This window comes from Myodes glareolus, chromosome 7 (genome assembly GCF_982192425.1).
Source record: "Myodes glareolus chromosome 7, mMyoGla1.1, whole genome shotgun sequence".
Classification (NCBI taxonomy): Eukaryota; Metazoa; Chordata; class Mammalia; order Rodentia; family Cricetidae; genus Myodes; species Myodes glareolus.
The window spans coordinates 13,940,312-13,966,301 of record NC_142032.1 but is presented as its reverse complement, the minus strand read 5'-3'; the positions used below and the strand labels follow the sequence as shown (position 1 = coordinate 13,966,301).

At 46.7% G+C, this 25,990-nt stretch overlaps 1 protein-coding gene across 1 annotated transcript; it reads left to right on the top strand.

Moving 5' to 3' along the window:
* The first annotated feature begins 233 nt into the window (after nucleotides 1-233).
* Nucleotides 234-22,477, top strand: LOC125393513 (glutathione S-transferase omega-2). The gene is made up of 7 exons (XM_087907816.1): nucleotides 234-419; nucleotides 5,965-6,127; nucleotides 6,373-6,481; nucleotides 8,850-9,072; nucleotides 10,958-11,059; nucleotides 20,899-21,005; nucleotides 22,182-22,477. Exons 2-7 carry the CDS (start codon nucleotides 6,094-6,096, stop codon nucleotides 22,351-22,353), a joined length of 747 nt encoding a protein of 248 aa, XP_087763942.1. The 5' UTR covers nucleotides 234-419; nucleotides 5,965-6,093; the 3' UTR covers nucleotides 22,354-22,477.
* Nucleotides 22,478-25,990: the final 3,513 nt, after the last annotated feature.

Genomic DNA, 25,990 nt, shown 5'->3' with positions numbered 1-25,990 from the left:
CAGGGCTGGGCGCAGCCTCTGCGATTTAAGCCTCCCAGTGATGTGGGGCCGCACCCTAGGGAACCGGTTGACTTCACAAACGGGACCACCAGCGTCCTCGCTCCGGGCGGAGCCACCTGTGCCCCAGGCCCCGACGGCTCCCCGCGGGTTTCCAGGAGGATGTGAGGCCAGATGCTGGGGCGCACCGCCTGCTACCCGACCTCCTCTTCCTGTAGCCCTAGACTTCTGGCCCGACCGCCATTTCTCTAGCTAGCTGCGGTAACGCGACCGTCTATTGGCTGGCTCTTCCAAACTCGTCGGGTATTGGCTGGAGGGTATTGGTCGTCAGGAATCGGCGACCAATTGCGGAGCAGAGCCTTGCGAAGGGGCGGGTCGGCCCTTACGACTGTCGCCGGGCCGCCCAACTCCGGGTTAGAGAGGTAACCATTGGAAGATTATTCGGGGGTGTCTCTTCTGCCACTGCCACTTGTGTTGGAAGAGAAGCGCATATTGAGGTCGATTCTGAACTTTGGGAACTACTCAAATTTTGGTTCTCAGAAAAGGCTTGCTAACTTTTTCACTTTCTTTTTAAAAGAAAGCCCAAGTATCTAACCATAGTTGGTGTTGTATTTTCTTAAATTGCCACACTAAAAAGGAAAAAAAGTGCTAAGGTAACATAGCACTAGGGTAAAGAATAAAAAAAGGTGGGCGGTGGTGGCGCACACCTTTAATCCCAGCACTCAGAAGGCAGAAACTAGTGGATCTCTGTAAATTCGAGGCCAGTTTGGTCTACAGAGCGAGTTCCAGGACAGCCAGGGCTACACAGAGAAACCCTGTGTAGGAACAGCAAGTTCCAGTCTCTAAAAACAAAAACAAAGAAGCAAAACAACAACAAAAGTCAATAATCTAATAACAAAGAAGGGGTCTTTAAGCCAGATACTTGTAATCAAAATTAAATTGTTTTTATTTTCTGGTTTGGATGAAGACTGGCAAGTAGCATCCCACAGTCAAGAATTCCTGGCCTCTGCTTGGCATTAGTGGATTTGTGTTTTCTGATGAGGTCACAAGCAGGCAGGGGAATTTCATTTCAGGGACTGCCTGTCTTTTAAAGGCTATGAAAGTCAAATAATAGTAAATAGAACAGTTAATACCAAAAAATATACCAAAATATAGTTCCTGCAAGTATTAGAGACTGAAATGACTTTAAAAAAAAATAAAACTGGGCATATGGTGCAAGCCTTTAATTCCAGCACTCTGGAGGCAGAGGCAGTTGCATCTCTGTAAGTTTGAGGCCACCCTGGTCTACAAGTTGAGCTCCAAAACAGCCAGAGCTACATAGTGAGACCCTGTCTTGAAAAAATAAAATACCCAATGAAACAAAACAAAACACCCCCCCACAGAGAGAGAGAGAGAGAGAGAGAGAGAGAGAGAGAGAGAGAGAAGAAAAACTCATTTCTCAAAACTCATTCCTCAAAACAAACTGAAATAGAGTGAAGAAGTTATTTCCATTCTGAAAACACATAAGTCATTGATCATTATGATCAAAGATTCCTGTAGTTTCACAAAAGCGGCTCTATGGCGGGGGAGATGGCTCAGTAGACAAAGTGCTTGTTGAGAAAATATAAGAACCTGATCTCCAGCCCCAGAACCCAGGTACAAGGTCAGGTGTATTGTAACCCAGTCCTCGGGAGACAGAGGTGGATCTCTGGGGCTTTCAGGCCACAAGCTCAACCAAATCAGCAAGTTCCAGGTGTGAGACCCTGCGAGATCTTGACTCAAGACTCCTGACCTCCCCATACATGTTTACATGTGTCCATATGCACCTTCACACACACACACACACACACACACACACACACACACACACACACACACATTGGATATGATTATATTTCAGATACCTGGAAACTTTTTTTTGAATAGGTTTCTATGACCTTATTACATTTTTTTTTTGTGCTTGAGTTAGTCAATATAATAGAGAAGCAAGCATGAAATAGCACAGAGGAAACATTTACAAAAAGCATTCAGGAGTTACCTACTGAATCTTTAAGAGGAAGTGGAGAGCAAGCTTAAAGGTCATGATTAAAACCCTTCTGGGAAAACTGTTGTGATCTTTGGTGAGATTAAAAGTCACATTATTGAAATGTCGCCTGCAGCATGCAACACTTTCAGCCAACATTAAACTGTGAACCGGTGAAATGAGTGTTGTGAGCTGGAGTCTCATTCTGATACGCCCGACAGCTCAACTACAATGTGTGTCTTCTTTATGGATGCAAAATGGGAAGGGGCTGTGCTGCTAAAATGTATTTTTATTCATTAGTATTTCTCTTTAATTTTGAGGTACACTGAGCTAAAATTCTACTGATGAGGTTTGCATGACTTCATTCCATACCCAAACCATCATGTACATAACGTTAATGTCGTCATCTTAAACATGGCAAGTGGAGGTCTAAGGGGCGTGGGATTTATTTACCCAAGTGCCAGAAATCAGGTCTCACTACCTAGGTAGCTCCAGATGCCTGTTTTGAGAAACCTGCTTCCCATAGATGAAGAATGCTGCTTCTCACCTCTGTCCTAACTACTCTAAATAGACCTACATCTCAAAAGTTGACCTTCCATAAACAAGCTTTCTTCTTCTTCTTCTTCTTCTTCTTCTTCTTCTTCTTCTTCTTCTTCTTCTTCTTCTTCTTCTTCTTCTTCTTCTTCTTCCTCTTCCTCTTCCTCTTCCTCTTCCTCTTCCTCTTCCTCTTCTCCTCCTCCTCCTCCTCCTTCTCCTTCTCATCCCTATCCTAATCCTCCTTATTTTTTCTTTTTTGTTTTTGAGACAGGGTCACTATGTAGACCTGGTTGGCCTCAAATTCATGGTCCTCTTGCCTCAGACTCCAAATTCTAGGATTATAGCATGCAACCCAACAGCTTCCTTAGGCAAACCTTTAACCAGTGACATTTCCAGCTCATAGATTTAGTTTCCTTTAGAAGGAGAGAATCATGAGGGGAAAAATTGGAAATGCAGTTTCTTCTGGCATACTAGAACATTTTAGTTTGCAAATGGAATTCCCATTCTGAACATTGTTAGCTCAGCCATTCCAACATAAACTATGAATGCCCAAATTAAAACCACCAGGCTTACTTGGGCCAGCTGTTGTAATTTTGTGCAACTGAAAGAGCTAAAAATGCTTTCCAACAATACTGTTTTAAGCAGCTAAAGGTATCAAATATAAACCATAACTTGTGATGTAGAAATCATACCAACATGAACCACTCTGAGTGAATGGTTTATGATTTGTGTGTTTGGAGTGATGTGTCAACATTTGTACATCTATCGTAATGAAGGCACCACTCTGACTGGGATGTTAATAATATAGGAGGCTGTGTTGGAGCTGGGGAGAACGTTAGATACTTCTATGTCTTGTGCTGTTGGGGGCCTAAAGCAGCTCTAAAAGTTAGAGGCTGTTAAAACATATATCAAGCACAGTGAACCTGAGTGTGGATTTAGTGGTGCACAGCCATGCCCGTTCATTCATATACTTCCTATGGCTGCTTTCACGCTACAAGAATTGAGCAGCTGAGACCTGAAAAGCCTTCAGTCTTCACTCCATGGGGAGAAGTTTTCTGATTGTCCATTCTATTGCATCTGGTACCGACTAAGCTACTGGGTGACAGTGTTGTCCCCAGAGTGAAAATTCTTCTCTCCTACATTTACCAGTTGTGGGACATTTAACAAGTGCTTAATCTTGTTAGGCCCCCATTCACTCATCTTTTGAATGGAAGAATAAGTCCTTCAGGACACTTCCAGGACCAATTTAGGGCTTAAGTGAACTAAGAAAGCACCAAACAGGTCAACAATAATTCATTTTGATTTTGAAATTCTGCTTTTCTCTTATGCCTTCCCTTTTAGAATCTGGATGTGTTTTTCTCAGTTACCTGCTATGTTTATGTGAAATATGAACGAAAAAAAAAAGAAATAAAAGGATATGATAGCTCCTTTTATTGAGGCTATTGGGTTGAGGGTTATTTATTTATTTTTTTCTCTTTCTTTCTTGTTTTGCTTTTTTATTTTTTTGAGACAGGGTCTCTTTGTAGCTTTGGGGGCCTATCCTGGAGCTAGCTCTCCTAGACCAGGCTGGCGTTAAACTCACAGAGATCCACCTGCCTCTGCCCCTGAGTGCTGGGATTAAAGACGTGCGCCACCACTACTCGGCTGAGGTTTTTATATAGATGTAAGGAAGAATGCAGTAGAAACATCTGGAAAGTCCAGAGTGAATATAACTGGCAGACTGAGTCGGGGCCATGTGAGGAGGGTTGGGGCAGGGAGACAGGAGAGTCCTGGGCTAGAGAACTTTAGGGTGGGGGGCAAGGGGTGCCAGCCAGAAGGATCCTGTAACAGATAGGGACTGAAGGATGCTGGGAGAACCTGGTGGCCAGCATCTGCTTTGGTATGCTAACAGACACTCCTCTGTCCTGGGCTGGTGCATTAGTCTGCTGTTATGTTTCTTATTTGTGTTTATCATAAAGCTGGTCCTCCATCAAAGTGAGTTCCAGGGAAGCAGTTACCTGTGTCTGCATCGGCCAAAGTGGAAGAGTCAGCAAAGCAAGAACGGGTCTGCTTTAGCCGATGCCAGGTTTCTGGGGGCACCTGTGCTCTTCCAAGCATTGACCCAAATGCTCCTACTAGTCCCTAATATAGGAACTATCACTGACACATTGGCATTTAGGCTTAACTCCCATAGAATCACTGAATTCTTGACTAAAGCTGTGGTTGAATTAGTGCTGAAGATTACAAAGATTTTTATTTTATAGAAAAAAATTGATATCAGCCAAGACATTCAGGAGTGGTGAGAATTCCAAAGGCCCAGAACCGTCTGTCCTATAAGTGCTATGATAAGACTCTGTTATGTTAGTGAAAAATTAGATTTAGCAATGAAGCTGTCCATATGTGCTGTTGGTTTTTCTGGAGATCAACTCTCTGCTGTTGCAGCCCAGGACAATGGGCCTTTGAAAATCATTGGACTTTTAAAATCCTTTAACTCTGCTAATTGTTCACTTTGAACAAATAATGTCATTCTTCTGGGGCACTTTTGAAAAGGAGGAGCAGTGTTGAGCACACAACACAGAAGTTTAGGAAATGAAGTAAATCAGAAATAACTGAGTGTAAATGAGACACCTGATGCTTTTCTGTCCTTCCTTTCATGCCATAAAGTGTGTTTGCAAGCAATCTCCACTCTGTCTCAGGCCTGGAAAGTTAAAGGAATTCTTTTTTTCACTTACTGGCATTCAGGGTTTCAGCTTACCAGTGTCAGCATCAAGGCCAGCTGCCTCCTCGACCTCACGTAGATGGGTGCTGTGCTGCTGAGCTTTTTGTCCTTGGACACTAAAGGACTTCTGTCAGAAAGTCGGGCTGGAGGAGGACTCAGAAACAGTCCTTGGCTCCAGGAGTCTTGTTCCTCCTCACTGCCAGTTTTTCAGAACTTGGGAAGAATTCTCACAAATGGAATATCAGGAAGAGGCGAGAGCGGGGAGAGCGGTGTGGACTTGAAGCTCAAACTTTCTCATGGTTCAGCAAATGAAATAATTCACTTCCTGCGTGGTGCAGAGTCTCATCATGTCCCAAGTGTTCCGTTCTATTTGCTGAACCATGAGAAAGTTTGGCCTTTTTCAAAAAGAAAGTCCGCTGAACACGTTATGCAGGTGTGGTCAACTATCTGCTTAGGACGAGGATTTGTAAGAGAAAGGAAAAGGTAGTATTAGCCTGATCAATTTGTTTCCGATTCCTATGAAATCCACGTTGGGATTTAAATGTCCAGGCTTCTTCCTCTGGGTGAGGGCCCACCAAACGCTTTCCCTATGTGTCTGAAGCAAGAGGTGTTTTCTGGGGTACTTATTGTTTCCCTCGCCCATTTATGGGCTTCCATATCTGGGGAGGTGTCTTGGGGAGGGCTAGATTATCCTAGGGGGTCCCAACTCACTTTCTCTGTCCTCCACCAGAGTGCTGACCACTGCTGAGAAAGTCAGTTTGGGTCTGGAGGGAGCCCAGTTGTATCTGGAAACTCCAGCAGCAGAGGGCCACAAGGCGGCGACTGTGAGCTTTGGGGCACTGTGCAGACCCGGAGACTGATGTCTGGGGATGCCTCCAGAAGCTTGGGGAGAGGTAAACCTTCAAGACTTGGACCCTTGGGATGGGGGAGAGGCGTGATGGGGCTGCTCTCTCTGGAGAGGGGTAACTGAGCCTTGGCCTGTAAACCAGAGGACAGACTTGGACAAACTGTATGTGCAACTGTTCCTCTGAGTGGAGGCTCAGAACAGAGTCCTCCAAGAACATCCATGGGGTGAGCAAGGCCCCTCCCCACAGGGCTAACAGATTCTCCACCTTCTCACCCCTGCCCCGCCCTGCAGGCAGCTGTCCCCCAGGACCAGTCCCAGAGGGCGTGATCCGCATCTACAGCATGAGGTTCTGCCCCTACTCTCACAGGGCACGCCTGGTCCTCAAGGCCAAAGGCATCAGGTAAGGCATCCCTGAGCACACCCTCACCTCTCATCTCCAGGGGAATAGTTCAAGTCTGAGGCTCTTTGAAGGGCTTCTCTTCCGTTTCTTCTGAGGCTGAGTGACTCCAAGGGCTGATTTTGTGTAGGCTTTCCGGAAATCCTGAGTTCTCATCCAAATCAGATTTTCAAGAACCATCAGACATGGCAGCCTACACCGAATGATGCTGTCGGTGAACTGGTCTCCACTCATCCACCCTTGGTTTAGGAAGGGTACGGCCAAGCTCACTGAAGCCTCTCCTAAATGCACCCAGGTAGCCCTACCTCTGCCCCAAGCAGCTTGGGGGTAACTCTGTTCTGTTTCTTCATGCTTAACTACATCCAACATTTCCTAGTTCATTCTGTCTTTCTACCACCTCCCCCCATGACAACCATACAGAAAAAGAGTTGGAGAGAGTAGGGTCTGCCTCATCGGGGTTCTAGAAGAGAGCCTGGCACTCAGTAGGTGTTCAGAAAGTGTTTGTTGGGGATGGAGCTGACCTGCTAGGAGTGCTTGCTCTGTATGCACAAGGCACAGGTTCACACACCCAGTCACCACCTGAAACCAAGCATGGAGGAACTTCCCTGTGACCTCAGAACTTGGGAGGTTGAGACAGCAGGATCAGAAGTTCAAGACTGCTCTTGTTTACATACCAAGTTCCAGATCAGCCTTGGTCACATAAGACCCTGTCTAACACACAAAACTCAAATGTTACTTCAGCTTCTGGCTCAGGGCTCGGAATGTCCATCATAGGGGTTGGCGTCAGACTTTCAGTTCGTGTCAGTGAATAGAGAGACCCATATGGAGATATTTTAAATGAAAAATTTAAATAACTTAGTTAACTCTGCATAGATGCTTATGTATAATATACATCCCCAGAGTATTCCTGCTGACTCGAATCTCCTTAGCCCTATGGTTACCTGTTGTTTTTATTTGCTTTTAGAAAAATCAGAGCAATGTAATGTGTTGCTCATTTGGGGATAAACTGGCAGCTTAGGAACTGATTAAAATAGTTATGGGATATTGTTGTTTGCTCTGAGACAGGGTTTTATGTAGCTCAGGATGACCACAAACTCAGTTTGTATCTGAGGATGACTTTGAACTTTTGATCCTTCTAGCTCTTCCTCCACAGAGTTGGAATTACAGCAGTGTGCCACCATGCCTGGCTTGTGTGATACTGGGGACAGAATCCAGGGCTTCCTTAGCTGGACAAGCACTTTACCAACTAAACTACATGCCCAGACCCATAACTGGTTTAACAGAGTGGAATTTCTCAATCTTAGCATCACTGACTGGCATTTGGGACCAGATGAGTCTTTGCTGGGGAGAGAAAAGGGGGTTATCCTGTGTATCCCCGGTTGTTTGTCAGGATCCCCACCTTTACCCATTAGGATGGTACCCCACTCCTCTGGTAAAAACCAAAGTGTCCCCGGATATTGATGTTCATTACTTGCTTGGAGGAGAGGTAAAATAATCTTGTTGAGAACTACCATTTGGAAGAATGTCACCATTTGTGTGTGTGTGTGTGTGTGTGTGTGTGTGTGTGTGTGCGTGTGTATGTGTGTGTGTGTGTGTGTGTGTGTTTAAATCTTCTTAAACGTGTGTTTGTGCCTCTAGTGACCTCCTGGTTTTGAACCTCCAATAATAATAATGAGTAGGGGAGGATTGAAAAGTGATTGCGTGCTAATTAATATGCTAGGTACTCTCCCAAACACTACACACGATCCCTGCTTTGATCGCCACAGCGATGTCAAGAGATGGGACCTGTGGACGCTGAGCACCAAGAGGGGAAGGCATTAGTTAGGATCTCAGCTTGAGCATACAGCTTGTTGTGGGGTGTGTGACCTTCACTGTTAGCACTCACCAGTGTCTAGTATGACCTGTAAATAACACAGTTGTGTTTCTGTGGTTGTTTTGCTTTTGAGACAGGGCCTCAAATGTAGCCTAGATTGCTCTCCGACTTACAGTCCTGCTTCCTCTGTCTCCTGGGTCCTGGGGTTGCAGACCTGAGCCACCATGTCCTCTTGGACTTGTGCTTGCTGGCTTCCATCTCCCAGCGCTGTGGCTGAGTGCATATGGAGTCAGTCAGCCTGGCTCTCACCTTGCCTCAGCCACTTCTTAGGAGATGCTATTGGGCTTGAGATTCAATCCCAGGAAAAGAGAAGCCATAGAAGACACCAGTGCAGAGACGAACACAAACAAAGTTCCCGTGTCAGACAGCTCTCAGCACGCATGGTACAGCTGTCTGTGTTTGAGGTGAACTGTCTTCCTGTATGCTTCTCATTTCCAGCCTGTCTTCCTGTATGCTTCTCATTTCTAGCCTGTCTTTCTTTTGTTTTTTTTTTTCAAGGCACGAAGTTATCAACATTAACCTGAAAAACAAACCTGAGTGGTACTATACAAAACATCCTTTTGGCCAGATTCCTGTCCTGGAGAACAGCCAGTGTCAACTTATCTATGAATCCGTCATCGCTTGCGAGTACCTGGATGACATCTATCCAGGAAGGAAGCTGTTTCCATATGACCCTTATGAACGAGCTCGCCAGAAGATGTTACTGGAGCTATTTTGTAAGGTACACACAATTGCGTAGAGGAGTTATTCTGTAAGGTATACACAATTGCGAAGGGGAGCTATTCTGTAAGGTACACACAATTGCGAAGGGGAGCTATTCTGTAAGGTACACACAATTGTGTAGAGGAGTTATTCTGTAAGGTATACACAATTGCGAAGGGGAGCTATTCTGTAAGGTACACACAATTGCGTAGGGGAACTATTCTGTAAGGTACACACAATTGCGAAGAGGAGCTATTCTGTAAGGTACACACAATTGCAAAGGGGAGCTATTCTGTAAGGTACACACAATTTCGTAGAGGAGCTATTCTGTAAGGTATACACAATTGCGAAGGGGAGCTATTCTGTAAGGTACACACAATTGTGTAGAGGAGTTATTCTGTAAGGTACACACAATAGCCAAGAGGAGCTATTCTGTAAGGTACACACAATTGCGTAGAGGAGCTATTCTGTAAGGTATATACAATTGGAAAGAGGAGCTATTCTGTAAGGTACACACAATAGCCAAGAGGAGCTATTCTGTAAGGTACACACAATTGCGTAGAGGAGCTATTCTGTAAGGTACACACAATTGTGTAGAGGAGCTATTCTATAAGATACACACGATTGCGAATAGCCTCATAGGCTTGATTTTTACTTAGTATGTGTTTCCACAACTTCAATCCGTTCTAAAAATCAATCATGACACAGTTTCATTTTAACCTTGTGAGGCTTTGAAGAAGAACTCACGTGGGATTAGAGTCAGGTGTGGCCACTGGCATTCAGAGTGGAAGGTAGAGATTCACGCGACTAGAAATGGAAGTGTTGAGACAGCTGAGACTGGTAAAAGGAGCATTTCTCAAGCTCCAGGTACAAAATGTTGGAGTGACGCTGTGCCCGAAGAGTGACAGCCCTCTCAGAAGCATGTGCCCTGGGTACAGTTGTTGGTAATGAGAGAGAAAGCGACAGCAAAGTTAAGACATTTCCCTTCAAAAAGAAAGGAAAACGACTCGGTGAGGGCTAAGGAGTGGGCTCGGTGTGAAGTGCTTGCTGGGGTGGACTGGATGACACAGGAGGATCCCTGGGACTTGCTGGCCAGCTAGTCTCCCCAAATCTGCAAGCTCCAAGTTCACTGAGAAATTCTGTCTCAGCAAGTTAACCACCCAGTCTGATGGCTCAGGTTCGATCCCCTGGACCCATGTGGTGGGAGGAGAGAACTGACAGCCGCAGGTTGTCCTCAGAGCTCCACACGCATTTGTCGGCACTTGTGCATTGTGCCACATGTGTGCATGCATATGTGTGGGCATGCATGTGTGCATGCCCACACATACACACGAACACACATGAGCACAGTAAATAAATAAGAATATGAATAAATAAATGTTTTAAAAATAAGATGCAGAGTGAGTGAGGAAGACACACAGTGTTGACATCTGACCTACACACACACACAAAAAAAAGTTCAGGAACTCAATGTTATTAATAGCATTAATTATGTTATTAATTAATGACATATATTGAACACTCAGGATGTTCCAAATCTTCTCTAACTACTGATTCCCTCCCTTGACTGCCCTGGGAGGGGAGTATTGCTACTGGAACCATTTTTCAGATAGGAACACTGAGGCTTAAAGAGGTTAAGTGTCCCCGCTAAGAGCGTACAGCATGGGACTAACTGATCAAGCAGGGGGCACTGAGAACCCTGTGAAAGTTCTTAGCCTGAGCAGCTGCTGTGAGAAGTGGTCCCTGGGAGCACAGAGATACCCCAGAACCCCTCGCCAGGGACAGGGGACATCGGCATGTGGCCAAGTCCTCCTGTGCTGGAGGTGGGACGCTTCACTGCCTTTGGGTCGGAGTGGGGCAGTTTTCATAAACACCTCCACTAAGAACCTGTGTCCCCTGTCTAGGTCCCACACTTAACCAAGGAATGTCTAGTAGCGCTGAGATGCGGGAGAGACTGTGCAGACCTGAAGACTGCCCTCCGTCAGGAGTTCTGCAACCTGGAAGAGGTATGGAGTGTCTGTCCCTTCAGAGGCGACGGGCCGAACTCTGTGTACTGTCTCTAATCTAGACACCTGCCATCACCTGATTGCAGACTTTCTGCCAAGCGTTGACGCGGTCCCTTTCTGGTCATCTGAGTGTCACCTGTGAATGCTTGCATCCCTCACCTGCTTTGGAGTGCTTCTTGCAAAGTTGTCAAGGATGAGCAATGCTTTTGTCCTTTCCCGGCGTTGTGGCGTTCACTGAGATTCTCTGCATGGTTTCTGCTGAAGGGGCTGAGGTGTTGGTCAACAGCTGTGTGGGACCTAACTGCTGAACGCTTGTCTAATGACGGTTTATTCCCTCACATTACAAAGCCAGAGGGAGTCCAGGACTGCTTCCATGTTTCCTCATGAAGTTAGCAGGGGACTGAGGTTCATCCTTCTGTTCTGTCACATTTAGTGCAAGGTTTTCGTCCTTAAAAAGAAGATGGCTGTCGGATCTTCTGGCATCACTGTCCCCTCAGACTCTAGCAAAGAGAATGGAAGAGAAAAGTGTCAAATGGCCGGGCCCTCTTAAAGGACCTGCCCAGAAGTCCAGTGACTGCTTCCACCTCAGTGACCAGAATTTAGTTGTTGGGTCGTGGCTATCAGCAGAGGAGGCTGAGGTGTGTGGGGGGGTATCTTTTAGCTGAGATTCCCCAAATAAAATCAGTTTGTGTGTTTTAGAAATGGAAGGTTAGTGGATGGACAGGGAGCAGTCTGCTGTACCAGGGCCGTAATGGAGCTTCCTACCATCCACCCGACTCTGAGTGTGCTGTGGGTCTCGACTTTCTTTTTCTTTAGTCTAGGAACCAAAATGAATGCTTTTCATGGGTGAGGCTGCTCCCCTGTTGACAGCCAGAGAACTGCTGTCTTTATCCCTTTACAAGATGGCTTGCTATTAATATTCTTCCATTTGACTCTATTGGCTAGATACAGATTAAGTTCACACACGCTCATGTTTCCTGTATTGCAGATGTACAGTTGCAGTGATTTGGAAGAGCATAGTAAGAAATATACACTTGTGTCCTGAGGCCTCAGACTCCAACAACCCCTCGGCGGCAGTGGATGGTGGGGTCATGACTTTAGGTGTGGCTTTGCTGGACTCTGGAGCCTTGGGCAAGAAGAATCTGGGGATGGTTCTAGAACTGCTTCACCAATACTGCCTTTAAGCACAGAGTTGTAAAAGCCATCTAATAAGAGAGTCTTTGCCCAAGAAGAGGCAACACTGCTCGAAAAGAAGCAGCCGAAACCTCTCTGAGTAGAGTTATTAATTTCACTATGTTTGGTGGCGGTTGTTTTTGTTTCTTGTTTTTGAGACAGGGTCTCTCACTATGTAGCCCTTGGATTCACAGAGATCTGCCTGTCTTTGCCTTCCAAGTGCTGGAATTGAAAGTGTGTCATCATACCCAGCTAATGTCTCTCTCTGTCTCTCTCTGTCTCTCTGTCTCTCTGTCTCTCTGTCTCTCTCTCTCCTTTCAATCAATATCATCTGAACCAATTCCATAATTCCATCCTGTCTGGTTCCTTTCTCATGATACGTAAATACTGGGTCAGATTAAGATTAAGGAGCTGAAGACAAAGTCCTGTATTCAGGGATCACTAAAAGTGCATGTTGGCTGTTCTGCTGCTCTCCTACATGGGGTCTATGAAGTCAGGATGCAAGCATGGCTCTTCTCTTCAGTTGGGGCTCTCTCGGGACAGCTAAGCCAGTATCCTGTGCCCACACTGTGATGCGGTGCTTTGCGTAGACCGCCTTACTCCTCGCAACCTCCTGCCCAGGCCATAGTCACTCTAGTGCTTTGCAAATCAGGAAACCTGTAAGCTAACCAGGAATGCAAAGAAAAACGTCCAGGGGCTAGGACAGAAATGGAGACCAACCGTTAGGCTCATTTTGAAGCAACTATGCAGAGTGCCAGGCTGGAGACATATGGAAGAAAGAGAGCTCGTGTGTGTGTGTGTGTGTGTGTGTGTGTGTGTGTGTGTGCGCGCGTGCGTGTGTGTCAGAGAGAGAGAGAGAGAAAGAGAGAGAAAGAGAGAGAGAGAGAAAAGTGCTAGGCTGAGATACGTGCAAGAGAGAGAGAGCTGGGGTGTGTGTGTGTGCGTGTGTGAAAGAGAGAGAGAGAGAGAGAGAGAGAGAGAGAGAGAGAGAGAGCAAGCAGAGTGCTGCTAGGCTGGAGACATACAGAAGAGAGAGGGCTGGTATGTGTATGAAAGAGAAAGAGGGGGGAGAGGGAGAGAGAGCAGAGTGCTAGGCTCAGACATGTGCAAAAGAGAGAGAGAATGTGTGTGTGTGAGACAGCAGAGAATCAGGGTACCACAGTCAGAAGCTTTTCCCTTGGACAAGGAATTTCCACTTGATCCCTAAACTCGATGTGGAGTAACTGCAGACTTCCAGGCAGGGGTATGATGGTTCCTCCCTTCTTTGCTCACTAATGGGAGGACGGAGGACAGGATTGGAGAGGTTTCAAAGGACTAAGACACGATGAACTTTGGTGGAGGGGCTGGTGAGGTTGGTTTCCATGTTTGTAACCAGTAAACATAAGCGGCTGGGACTTGGACAGAAGATCCAATGCACTGTGTCATGGCGCTGCAGAGCAGAGATGTGGAGGCAGAACTCAGGAGAGTGCTATGCCCACAGCACTGGACCCTGGGCATAGTCTTCCTAGCTAGGGGTGTTAACAGAAAGATGGGAATGTATCAGCAGGTTGCAGATGAGTATGTCACAACAGTCCCTGGGCCGGGGGTGAGGGGATGGGGTTGGGGGGAAGAGACAAACCAAATCCCTGACTTTGTAGCATTTGCCGGTTTCAGCGGTGAAACATCCTCTCAGCAAGGCTGGCTTTTAAGGCACTGCCTCTGAACCCAGTTGAGAAGAGGTGTGGCCAGCTGGCCAGCCCCAGTGCCTCCTGAATGGCTCCCTTTTCACTTGTCTTTAGTCAGGGCCTCAGAGCCCTGGCTCTGGCAGCTGTCACTCATGCATGTAAAGACGTTCAGCTTTTTTCCAGTGGGTTTGGGTGGGAGTTTTGTCCCACAGTGTTAGGAAGAACATTAGCTGCTACACACACAATAGCAGAATCTGAAACAGCCGGTGGACATGAGCTATAAAAGCCGTTTCTCCAAACAGTAATATACAGACTCCAGGGCCTAGAGTAGAGTCTAGGAGATCCTAGTGAAATTAAAACTTACCACAATAATCTGACAGAAATCCCCCTAATTCACATTTTTCCTCCTGTTTTTTTTTGTTTGTTTTGTTTGCTTTGTTTTGTTTTGTTTTGTTTTTTTGAGACAGGGTTTTGCTGTGTAGTCCTGGCTGTCATGGAACTCACCGTATAGACCAGGCTGACCTTGAACTCACAAAAATCTGTCTGACTTTGCCTCCTTCATGCTGGGATTAAAGGCATGGATCACCACATCCTTCTTGTTGGTTTTATAAGCAAGATTTTGTGTGGGCTAAAAAGCTATTGAACACACATGGTCTTTCTGAGTAACAAATAAGCTGATATTGTGTGTATGTGTGTGTGTGTGTGTGTGTGTGTTTGTGTCTTTGGAGCCCCCAACTAAGCAGTATGGATCATGACACACTTCAAGTGGGTTTTACAAGAAGGATTTTGTGTGGGCTGAAAAGCTGTGGAACACACGTGGTCTTTCTGAGGGACAAATAAGCCGATATTCTCTTTATATCTGTCTGTCTGTCTATCTATCTATCTATCTATCTATCTATCTATCTATCTATCTATCTATCTATCTATCTATCTATCCATCTGTCTATGTGTGTACGTGTGTGTGTATGTGTGTGTGTGTGTATGTTCGCGTATGAGGGTTTGGGTGGGGTTATGCCACAGTGGATACCTGGACAGCCTCAGGTGTTGGTCTTTCCTTTCATCTTGTTTGAAACACAGCCTGTCTTTTGCTGTTCCCTGCATTGTATACCACGTCTCCCCCCTCACCGCAGGAGCGCTGCTGTCTCTGCTGTTTCTGCTACCCAGCTTTGCGTGGTCCTGAGATTTGAACTCAGGGTCTCATGTTTGCACCCACTGAGTCATCTCCCCAGCCCAAGATTTCAAGGTGAAATCTGTCATTTGTTGTAGCCTAATAAGAAACGTGGCTTGCATTTTTTTGGTCTTAAGATCCAGGTGATTTTTTTTTTGAAATATGGCCTGTATGATCTTTTTATTTCTTTAAAAATGCCAGTTTCCTGGGCGTGTCAGGATAAAGATAAGGGGGGTGGGGTGTACATTTGAGGCTAGTCTGAGCTGTGTAGTGAGATTCTGTCTCAGGAAGCAGCAGCAACAACAAAACTTTTAAAAATAATAAAAATTCACTTAAGACTGAATAATCTTATAATATAAACCAAGTCTGCTGCTTTGATTATCAGGTCAACAGCTGGCCCTCCTTCCTGCTGTTTGGAACACCGGTATGCATTTCATACCATTGGGATGCTGTAGTCTCGGCATACGGAAAACTCGCCTTTGGGCAAACGTCCTAGCTTTTCTTGAGTCATTTATCTAAGAAGCACACCCATTTTAGTTTTATTTGTGTATGGTATTGACTTTTCCACTTCAGCATCACACTCGAGCCATGTTCTGCTTTTCTTGTCTTTGTGGAGTTCAGCATGGAAGTACCTATCCGGAGTTCTTTTTTCTACCAGTGACTTATTCCAAACCTTTTTGTGGTGGTAGTTGCCAAATCTAGCCCAGGGTAGTGCGGTAGCTTTCTAGATTGGACAGATTTTTTCCTGGTGGTGTTTGGTTCTCCCTCACAGTCCCTGTGATCTTGCCTTTAGGCATTGGCTCTGTTCTCTGGCTTTGCTTGGTTCTTTTCCAGCTGTTATCAGATTTGATGCAGAGTAGACTGAAGCATCACTGAGGGAATGAGCATCTGCAACCTTCATCTTCCCACGGCCATAAGGCACTTTCTGGTTCAGCTTCTTGATGTTTGTGGGCCTGCTTTGTATTCCTGTCATTTGCATTTCCATGCAGAGTTTCCCACACGCCTCGTCTGCACCGTTTGCCTGAGGGTCGTATCTGCTTACATAGTGTGTGCACCACGCAGGAGCTCCCATGGCTTATTGAGTTTAAATTTCACCCATAATCTTAACTTTTTTCTTTCTCTTCTTTCCCGCCTCTTCTCTCCCTCCCACCTTTTCCACATTTTCTTTTCAGACATGGTCTCACTGTATAGCCCAGGTTGACTGCAAGCTCTTCATTCTCCTGCCTCAGCTTCTTCAGTTCTGGCATTAAAGGCATGCTCTACCATGCTCAGCCACAACGTTAATGTTTAATTTGTATTTTCTTCTTTACAAACAAAAAGACATTTTTGCCCATTTGTTTGTGCTGCTTGGTTAAGCTTGCTGTCTTGTAAGAATTGTTCAAGGATGCTGTATGTCTCCACTCTAAGATCATACTAGCTGTTCTTATTAATTTGTACAATTCCATTTAAAGAGGAGTTGCTCATATTTGAAGCTTACTTGGCTATTTAAAACGCAGTTTTGTTCTTTCTTGTTTTAACTTTTGTTTGTTTGTTTGTTTTGTTTTGAGACAGAGTTTTTCTGTAGCTTTGGAGCCTGTCCTGGGACTAGCTCTTGTAGATCAGGTTGGCCTCGAACTCACAGAGTTGTTTTAACTTTTGATCCAACTTACCTCTCGTGCATATGGAAGTATAACACTTTCACAGGGGCAGTGTTTCCTGTTGGGCGTTCTTCCATTGCATTTGGGTGCAGGGTGCTCTGCCTGTCCATCAAGTACAGGGTGTCCAGTGGGAGACACAGCACTGCCAGAGGGTTGGAGACCAAGGATTTCCTGGTGTGGTCTAAATGATAGCAGTATAAAGCAGGTGGCCATCGCAAGGGTTGAAGATCTTATACTGGGCTTTTTGGAATGTGTGGTTTAAAGGAGTCTGGGATTAGCTTTTTTTTTTAAAAAAATATTTATTTATTTATTATGTATACAGTTTTCTGTCTGTGTGTATGTCTGCAGGACAGAAGAGGGCACCAGACCTCATTACAGATAGTTGTGGAGTCTGGGATTAGCTTTTTTTTTAAAAAAAAAATATTTATTTATTATGTATATAGTTTTCTGTCTGTGTGTATGTCTGCAGGCCAGAAGAGGGCACCAGACCTCATTACAGATAGTTGTGGAGTCTGGGATTAGCTTTTTTTTTAAAAAAAAATATTTATTTATTTATTATGTATACAGTTTTCTGTCTGTGTGTATGTCTGCAGGCCAGAAGAGGGCACCAGACTTCATTACAGATAGTTGTGAGCCACCATGTGGTTGCTGGGAATTGAACTCAGGACCTTTGGAAGAGCAGGCAATTCTCTTAACCACTGAGCCGTCTCTCCAGCCCCTGGGATTAGCTTTTTAAAATCGCTCTTCTGTTGCCAGAATTGGGGTGCTGCGTGGCCCAAAATAGTACGTGGTGCAGGAAATAGGTTCTTCCAGTTCTGGAACACCTGTTTCTTCAATGCCTTAAAGATTTTTTTCTCCTCTTTGACTTAGAGAGGGAGTCCTGGCCGCTGCGCCACACCACCGATGGCCACCAGGGGGAGTAGCACACACGGCTCCCACTTGTGTTCCCTGCTGGTATTCCTCCAACGTCGATCTAGGGGGAGCCCGAGAGTTCCCTAGCAGGAGGTGAAGGGCTTCCCTGGTTCCTGGGTGGAAATAAGACATCTTCAGCAAACCAAACATCCCACTCTGCTGCTGTCACTCACCAGCTATTCGTTACCGCGCCTCTAGTCTTCCTTTTCAGTGGGGAAAAGAGAACAAATCTTGTATTGCTATTTTAAAATGTTTTACTTATTTATATTTTTATTCATCACTGTATGTGTATATATATACTGTGTGTGCGTGCGGGTGTGTGTGTGTGTGCATGTGTGTGTGTGTAAGCAGGCACACATGTGGAGGTCAGAGAATAGTCTCTGCTGTTGAGTCTCACCCCTACCTTGTTTGAGGCAAGCATCTCTGTTGGTTTTCCTCTGTTTAGTCAGGGTGTCTTCTCACAAGTTTCCCAGATTCCTCAGTTTCAGCCTCATATCTGCAAAGAGCACGAGGATTGCAGAGGTCTTGTTTCTCTATCAAGCCGTAACTGGCTCTTTGTCCATCTGTTTGTTTTCACCTGGGTTTTTAGGATTTGGTCTCGGGTCCTCACCCTTGCATGGCATGTACATTCTCCCACTGGTCCTTCTCTCCAACCTCAGAACATTTTAAGGTAGATCCTTTTGAATGCTTCAAACTCCAAATGCCCCCTTTGCAAGAGCTCCCTGTCACAGTATCTGGCATTCTAGGAGCGGAGTAACACTGTGTCTGAGAGGTACCAGATTTGCACAGAAGGGAACTCCGCTGTTGAAGATCTTGAAGATAGCTGCAAATCTCCAGGGAGGCCAGGCCAGGGTGTCCTGTGTCACCTGGAGGCAGCTGTAAAGGAATCCACGGTGAGGGAAGTTTTAGACTTGCCCTGTACGCTAGTGACAAGAAGCAGCTTAGGAGGAAGGGCTTATTTGGGCTTATGATTTAAGGGTACTGCCAACCATGGCAGCCAAGGCATGGTGGCAGAAGCAGTTTGTAGTTGCAGAAGCAAAAACATAAGCCTGCTTGTTCACATCTGTGGATCAGGAAGCAGCGACTGGACTTTGAAAGCCTGGGGTGGTCTTCAGCTGCTCTGAACATCAAGGCAGTTTAGCGTCTTCTGCGTTGGCCTTCCCCCTGTCTTAGCTACTTTTCTGTTGCTGTGACAACGTGCCAAGGCAACTTGGAGGGGTTTATTTGGGGTTTGCCGTCCAGAGGGTTAGGAGTCCACGACCATCATGGTGGGGAGCTCGGCAGCAGGCAGGCAGTCATGGTCCTGGGGCAGCAGCTGAGAGCCCACATCTCAGTCTGCAAACAGAAAGCAGAGAGAGCTGACTGGAAATGCCAGAGATCTTTGAGGTCTCAAAGCCCACCCGTGACACATCTCCAGCAAGACAACACCTCCTGGTCATTCCTAAACAGTTCTGCCATCTGGGGACCAAGTATTCAGACATGAGCCTATGGGGGCCATTCTCACCACAAGGCCACACTCTCTAAGCCAGGTCTTACTAGTACATGACTGAAACAAGCAGTGGAGTCACGTCTCATTGTTCAGATGCTTTTGGCTCGGTTCCATCCTCTTAGCGTCTCGATGCCACCTACTGGGACAATGATCAGGGAGCCTGTTTGCCACCCTGGGGAGTAGGAAGGCTCTAGAACCACAAGGTTTGCTTCCCTTCTGAGAAGGGGAGGCAGGTAGGGGAGGTCAGGATGAAGTTCTTCCTGTGGAGCCCTCAGGGGCTAGGCTGTTCACGCAGGCTCGCACCTCCTCACCATACCCCGAGGTACTCTGAGGGGACCACAGCTGCTACCATCCCCTTTCAGATGAGAACTCTGGCTGGTGAGAGGTAGGAAATACATCATCCTGGGTTCCGCGTTGTGCCAGAGGTAAAGGTCACCACACTGAGCATATTTTTGAGAGCAAAGCCACGGCAATGCCACAGCCAAGAGGGCAAACACGTTCGAACATGCGTAGCTTTGGATTTTCTGCTCGGTGATGTCCACTTTGAGGTTTTTGAAATAGGATCTCTCACTGGCTTGGGGCTCACTGATTCAGTTAACTCTCTGTCAGGGACTCTGGAGGATCCACCTGCTTCTACCTCCTCATTTCTACTGGGAACATGTGTGTGTCTGTGTGTCTGTGTGTGTGTGCTCGTGCGCACCTCTGTGTCAGCCTTTTCTACATGACTTTTGAGGACCAGATTCCCCTCCTTGGGCTTGTGTGGCAAGCCCTTTACCTACAGAGCCATACCCCAGCCCGGAATTTACAGTTGGACTCTTTGTGGAGGTCTGTGTCTCAGCACGGTCTCCAATCTAAGATGGGAACACCAGCACAGCTTCTTCCCACAGCTCACCCGGCCCAGCAGCCTCCTCCAGCAGCCGAGAGAGAAGTGTGGTGCTGGTTCTATGTTGCGTAGGTCGGTGTGAGCAGTTGACTTCACTGGGAGCTTGTTCTCTCTGGGAAACCGTGGTTCAGTGATTGGGAAAACTGCAGGCTCTTTCTTGTGGCTGAATGGCTATGGTCTGTCAAAGATGTGCTCTCCTTACAGTCCACCTATGTAGGTTGTTGTCCCATTTGAGAAAGGTATTTATTTCATTGTAGAATGTGGATGTTGAGTAGCATGAAGTTTGAAGAATTTGAATAAAAGAAGAAAGTATGGTGAAGACCATGCTGGGAGGCAGGGAAACCCACTGAACAGCACTGATCTGTCTTAGCTCTGAACCCATGGAGAAGGCAAAAGAGAGACCAGTGCAGACCGCAGCATCCCCTTTAGTACCAGGAATACGTGGGAGATGAGGTCACAACACCAACCAGCAAGGTGGGTTTCTATGCTGGTTTTTAGCAGCTGGCTCAGACTTTTCATGTCCCTGGGGAATGGGCAATGCTGGCCTAAGGTCCAGCTTCCCAGCTCCAAGCTGAGATGATCTGGAAACAGCCTAGGACTTGGAGAAGCCTGTCCCAGGCTGAGGGAAGGGCTGGGCTACCTCTGCCTGGGTTGCTCTTTCCATATTCTCCAGCCTGATGAGCCATGTTGTTTATTCAGTGTTGAAGGGAGGCAGGGAACAGGGTGTGGCCAAGACAGTGGCCCTAAAAGAGCTATGGCAACCCTGGCAGAGGGAGGAAGCCATCTCTTGAAAGTAGAACACTGGCAAGAGAGTTTTTCTTCCTTGTAATTAATCTGACATTTTTATTTGGCATCTGTAATCATGTCAGCGAATGTATAAATTAACTGGCTATTGTTCTGTGTATATTTCTAGATTCTCGAATATCAGAACACTACGTTCTTTGGTGGAGACCGTATATCCATGATTGATTACCTCTTCTGGCCCTGGTTTGAGCGGCTGGATGTATATGGACTATCTGAGTAAGACATTTTACTATACGATTGCAAATTCACTGAGTGCCACTTGTTGAGATGCTCTGGGCACTACTAACTCCCCTGTAGACTGTCTCAGAATGTTTGTGAAACAGAAATCAGGACTGGACGCCACTCATGCATGCTTCCTTGTTCAAAATGCACCTGTGTTTTTCCTCCCCCTCAGTCCTGGCTTGCATGTTACCTACATCTCTGCGGATAAGACTCTGTGTGCAGAAGCCTTCCTGGTGCTTCAGAGCCCACTGTCCCCTGTGTATTCACAGATAGGTGAAACAGCCTGTAGCTCCCTCCGTGGCCGCACTGCTGGTCTTGCTGAGTCACAACACATGCCACACACCTGAGCCCCCTCTCACCCCCTCCCCCAAATAGAAGGTTTCAAAAGCAATGCATGCATGATCTTCATATAAACAAAGGGCAACCACACATCATGAAAGCGTCACACTTTTTTTGGAAGCATGTTTAAAGTGTGGCAGGGCTGTTTAAAGCTTTGTCACCTCAAAGTTCCACGGTGACACGGGACGGATGTGTGAACTGCTGCTGACTCCAACCTCTGTCAGCCGCATTAGGCATGCCGGGCACTTCCAGCATTTGCAAAGTAGTTCTTCACATCAGACCTGAGGTGACTGGATAGTTAAACACGCAGGTAAGTTATATTAGCTCCCTCCAAGGCGGAGTGGCAAACCCCAGATTATGGCTGCCATCCACCAGCGGTCTTCCCTTAGCTTATCATCTGCCAACCCTAGACCCGACTTCCTCTGTCCGTCTTTGAAAAGACCTGTATTTCAAGGTTTCGTGATTGTTTTATTTATTGTAAAAGTATTTGGAAAACTGCTCTTTTTTTCCCCCAAAGCCCTACAAGTAGAATCTGCAAATGGTCTAGGACAGTGAGTGTGGGAGGGTGTTGGTCAGTCAGCAGTGAATTGAAGACCCTTGATCCCCCTGCCTCAGTTCACAAGCATTTTTCCACGTTCACCGAAGCCACCAGCACAAGTCAACAGTTGGACGCACAGTTCCAAGTGAGCCTTTTTCCTCACCAAGATCAGGCTTCCTGGATAGTAACTAAGCTTGCCGTAGTTCCCAAACAAACCGTTGGTTTTGTTTCTTCCAACTCTATAAAGTGATAGATGCCCCCCTTGCCCACCCTCTCCTTTTCCTGTCTTGCAGCTGCGTGAATCACACCCCGATGCTGAGGCTCTGGATAGCCGCCATGAAGCAGGACCCCGCGGTCTGTGCCCTGCTCATTGATAAGAACATGTTCCTGGGCTTCCTGAATCTCTATTTTCAGAACAACCCTGCTGCTTTTGACTTTGGGCTGTGTGTCCCAGCCATTCGGTAATCACTGCATTGCCCAGGATTCTCAGTGTATCAGATTCTGCGTCATGGGTTGTCTTGGGGGTCAGTGTGTTTCTGTTCTTTTTTTTCCTTTGAGGTCCTTCATAAACACGGAAGTGTAAAATATAGTCTAATCGTCATGTGTCTGAATCCCGTAGCTTCTGTAAAAAGCGTCCCCGCTCTGATGTGGAAGCGCATTTGGGAGCTAGAGTGACTCCTGGCTCTTTGGCCTTTGCTACTCTTCAACAGTCTCTCTGGAGAGAAGAAATCCTGAGAGGAAGAGAAGGAGGAAGAACAAAGAGAAAGAAACCAACCACACACACTCTATGTTGAAATACTGTTCTCTTAGCAGAGAAGCACTGCTGCCCACATGGGAAGGCATGCGTATCGTTCCTGTTCAAAATTTGGCCATGGGCCTGGGAGACACCCAAGGGTCTTGTGACTGGAAAAATTCCACAGCAGGAAATGAAACACCCGTTTTTCACCCTGGACCAACTACGTCAGAATCTCACTGGTGTTACTGGAGCTCAGGATGTCTCACATAGTGCTTTATTAACCAGTATCCTGTCTCCAAAACACCCGCCCCTCTAATCCCAGTCACAGGCAAAGGTCACTGCTGGATGTGCGCCACACACTCAATTGGTTCCAACAGATGCTTCTGTTGCTTCTTGGGTACCAGATCCTGGACCACAGGGAGGGGAGGATAACACTGATGAAGACACAGACCCTGCCCCATGGACCTCCTATCTCCACATCAGGTTGGCCCAAGCTTTAGCTGCAGTGTGCTGGCCTTGCCTTGCAGTGACAGTTTGTCTTGGCTTCCATGTAGCCATCAGCTTGACCAGGCAGTGCCGTGCCACCAGAGACTGAGATGCCAGGGAGTTGTGGAAAGTGGCTGATCTGCCAGCAGGTGCCTTCAGCGGGAAGCTGCTGCCACATTCTCTGGAGGACTGACACTGTCCCTTACCGTCCTATGCCAGTGTGTCCTAGCAGCCTGGGATCATTTTGACTTTGTTCTTCCTGCGTATTCTTCCAGCCTTCCGCATTCCAGCCGTCCCAGAGGCCAGGCAACTGCAGGTGTGACGTTTTGACTTCCCCATGCTCCTGCTTTGGACTCCATCCAGACCAACCCCCCCTCTCTCCTGGCATCTCATAATGGCACTGCTGTCTGCTGGCTCTGGACTTTTTTTTTTTTTAACCACTCCATGCCAGGTGCACATAGGCCGGCCTCTTTGGTTAGGTGACCAGGTCTGCCAGAAGAGGCACCATGTGACAGGCAGTCTGTGGTACCATCTGCTCCGGATGTGGTGCCCTGTTGCCATGGTACCCAAGTTACTGTAGAGTCTGTGAATCATTATTCCCTAGGGCCTATGCTTGGAAAGAGGGAATGGTTCCTGTGGTCTCTGCTAAGACTGCAGGGACTGGCGAACGCTTCAGGTGTCTAGGGAGGCTCCAGCCTGTGGCAGAGCTGTTGCGGTACACAGAAAATGCATACCTCCGAGTTAGAGAGGTGAAGGTGTACTTTCAAGGCTTCACAGAGTAGCTTGCAAAACTCGAAGAACCTGGAAACATGGGCTGGAGAAAAGTGCTCACGGGGAGAGAGGTTAAAGGCCGGCAGCCCTCAGCCTCATCTGGGCCTTGAATGGCCTTTGAGAGGTTGCAGGCTGATGTCCCTTGCCCTTATCTGGGTCTTGAATGGCCTTTGGGTATGTGGGTGTGTGGGGTCACGTGGGTCGGTGAAATGAAGACTCAGAGACACCTTTAGAAGGCACGTAGCCTCTGTGGATGCAGGGGCCTCTCAGTCTTGGTGAACTGAAGCATTTTCCCTTTGCCTCTTGGCCTCTATTTTTTTCCTATATTTACACTTTAGCCAGTAGATTTCCATATCTGAAAACAAAATGAAGTTTCCTACAATACGATTCCAGGTGCGAACACCTGGTTCATGAGGTACCACGGTTTTCCCAGTTTCCTCGAAACCAAGTTTTGCATAGGCTTTGTATCCATGGTAAATTCTCAGTCAAGAGTCACACAGGGCTGTTGTAAGTTTCTGTAACACAAAGGATGGATTAGGGGCTAAGTGAACACTCCAGAGCTAGGCCAGGTATAGCCCAGTGGAGGTTTTGTGCTAACCTCTGGCTCCAGGCCATGTACCTGGGTCCTGGTTTCAGTCACTGCACATGTAGTTCATATATATCCATGCAGGTGAAACACACACACACATATATAAGACAACTTTAAAAGTTGGAGAACCATAGAGGAAGATAATGAATGCTTTATCATTCATTTATCTGGCCTCCATGTGCACAGATGTGTACATGTTTACCCCATACTTACGCACACAAATGCAGTAATGTGAAAAATGGGAAGACTTGTCTGATCTCCAGAGAACTGTTTTTATTGCTGCTTGTTTTGTAGAGAACATTTTAAACCTTGGGACTGAGGTAAGGCAAGAGCCCATCTCCAGAAGCATTTGAAGTATGTTACGGTCATAGATGATGCTCACGTCAGAACTCATGAGCAGAGGAGACTGGGCAGCACTCCCTCCTTCCAGGGGAGATTCTGAACTGGAGCCCCATCTAGATTAGTCCAGTTACATCCTAGCTGGACTGGGTGGCAGAGGGCGCGTGAAGCTGAGTCTGCAGCAATGGGAGTGGTGGGTAATTTTGAAATGTTACGTGAAATTCTCTGATCTCAGCCAATAGATGTGGCTATGGGTGTTAAAAGGGATATAGTCTAGACTACACTTCCCTTTTCTGATACCAGGCCTGCCTGCTGTGTGTGGCTGTCATGTACTTTGGTGGGGGATAGTCTCTCCCTTTAGGTCCCCCAGGGTGCACAAACACCCACTGTCATTGCTCTGCTTCCCTTACACTCTCTCACTCTTCCTCTCTCTCTCTCTCTCTCTCTCTCTCTCTCTCTCTCTCTCTCTCACACACACACACACACACACACACACATACACATACACACACATACACACACACACACACACACACACACACACAGACAGAGCATGGCTTTCTTAATGGAGAGGAACTGGGATACTCCATGTTGACCAAATGCTACATGTCTGTGCTTTTTATTGGCTTGTCTGTTGAAGTCTCCATCACTACGGATACTGAACCCCAAGGGATTTCCCATAACTAGCCTCCAGCCCCTTCCTCCCAGCATTGCCACTGAACAGAACACAGAGCAGCCCCAGAACAGTCATGACATTTACATGTGTGTGTCATGGAAGAACTATGGAATGCTTGACTGTGTCATGCCGTCCGCACCGTAACCACAGCTGCTTTGGACAGCAATGGTCCTTAGACAACTTGGCTGTTAGCAGCTAGCTTCCCCTTTGTGGGCAATGTTTGGATAGCAACCATCATCTCCTGACCTGGATCAGTCAGGAAAGATCTGTCCTGGACCTGAGGACAAGGCAACAGAGGTCAGAGATCAGAGGTGTTTTGAGCCTGGTCTACAGAGCAAGTTACAGGACAGCCAAGATTACACACAGAGAAACCCTGTCTTGAAGAAACAAAAACAAGACAAAAACAAAACAAAACAGATGGATGAATAAAGAGGAGCCCTCATAACAGGTGAAGGCTGGAGGTGTTTAATTCTTTTTGTCTCCAAGTGATTGAATGGCGATTGGC

Coding starts and splice junctions, on each gene's coding strand:
- LOC125393513 (XM_087907816.1), top strand. CDS start 6,094: ATGTCTGGGGATGCCTCCAGAAGCTTGGGGAGAG. Junction 6,128..6,372: donor CTCCAGAAGCTTGGGGAGAG/GTAAACCTTCAA, acceptor CCCGCCCTGCAG/GCAGCTGTCCCCCAGGACCA. Junction 6,482..8,849: donor CTCAAGGCCAAAGGCATCAG/GTAAGGCATCCC, acceptor TTTTTTTTCAAG/GCACGAAGTTATCAACATTA.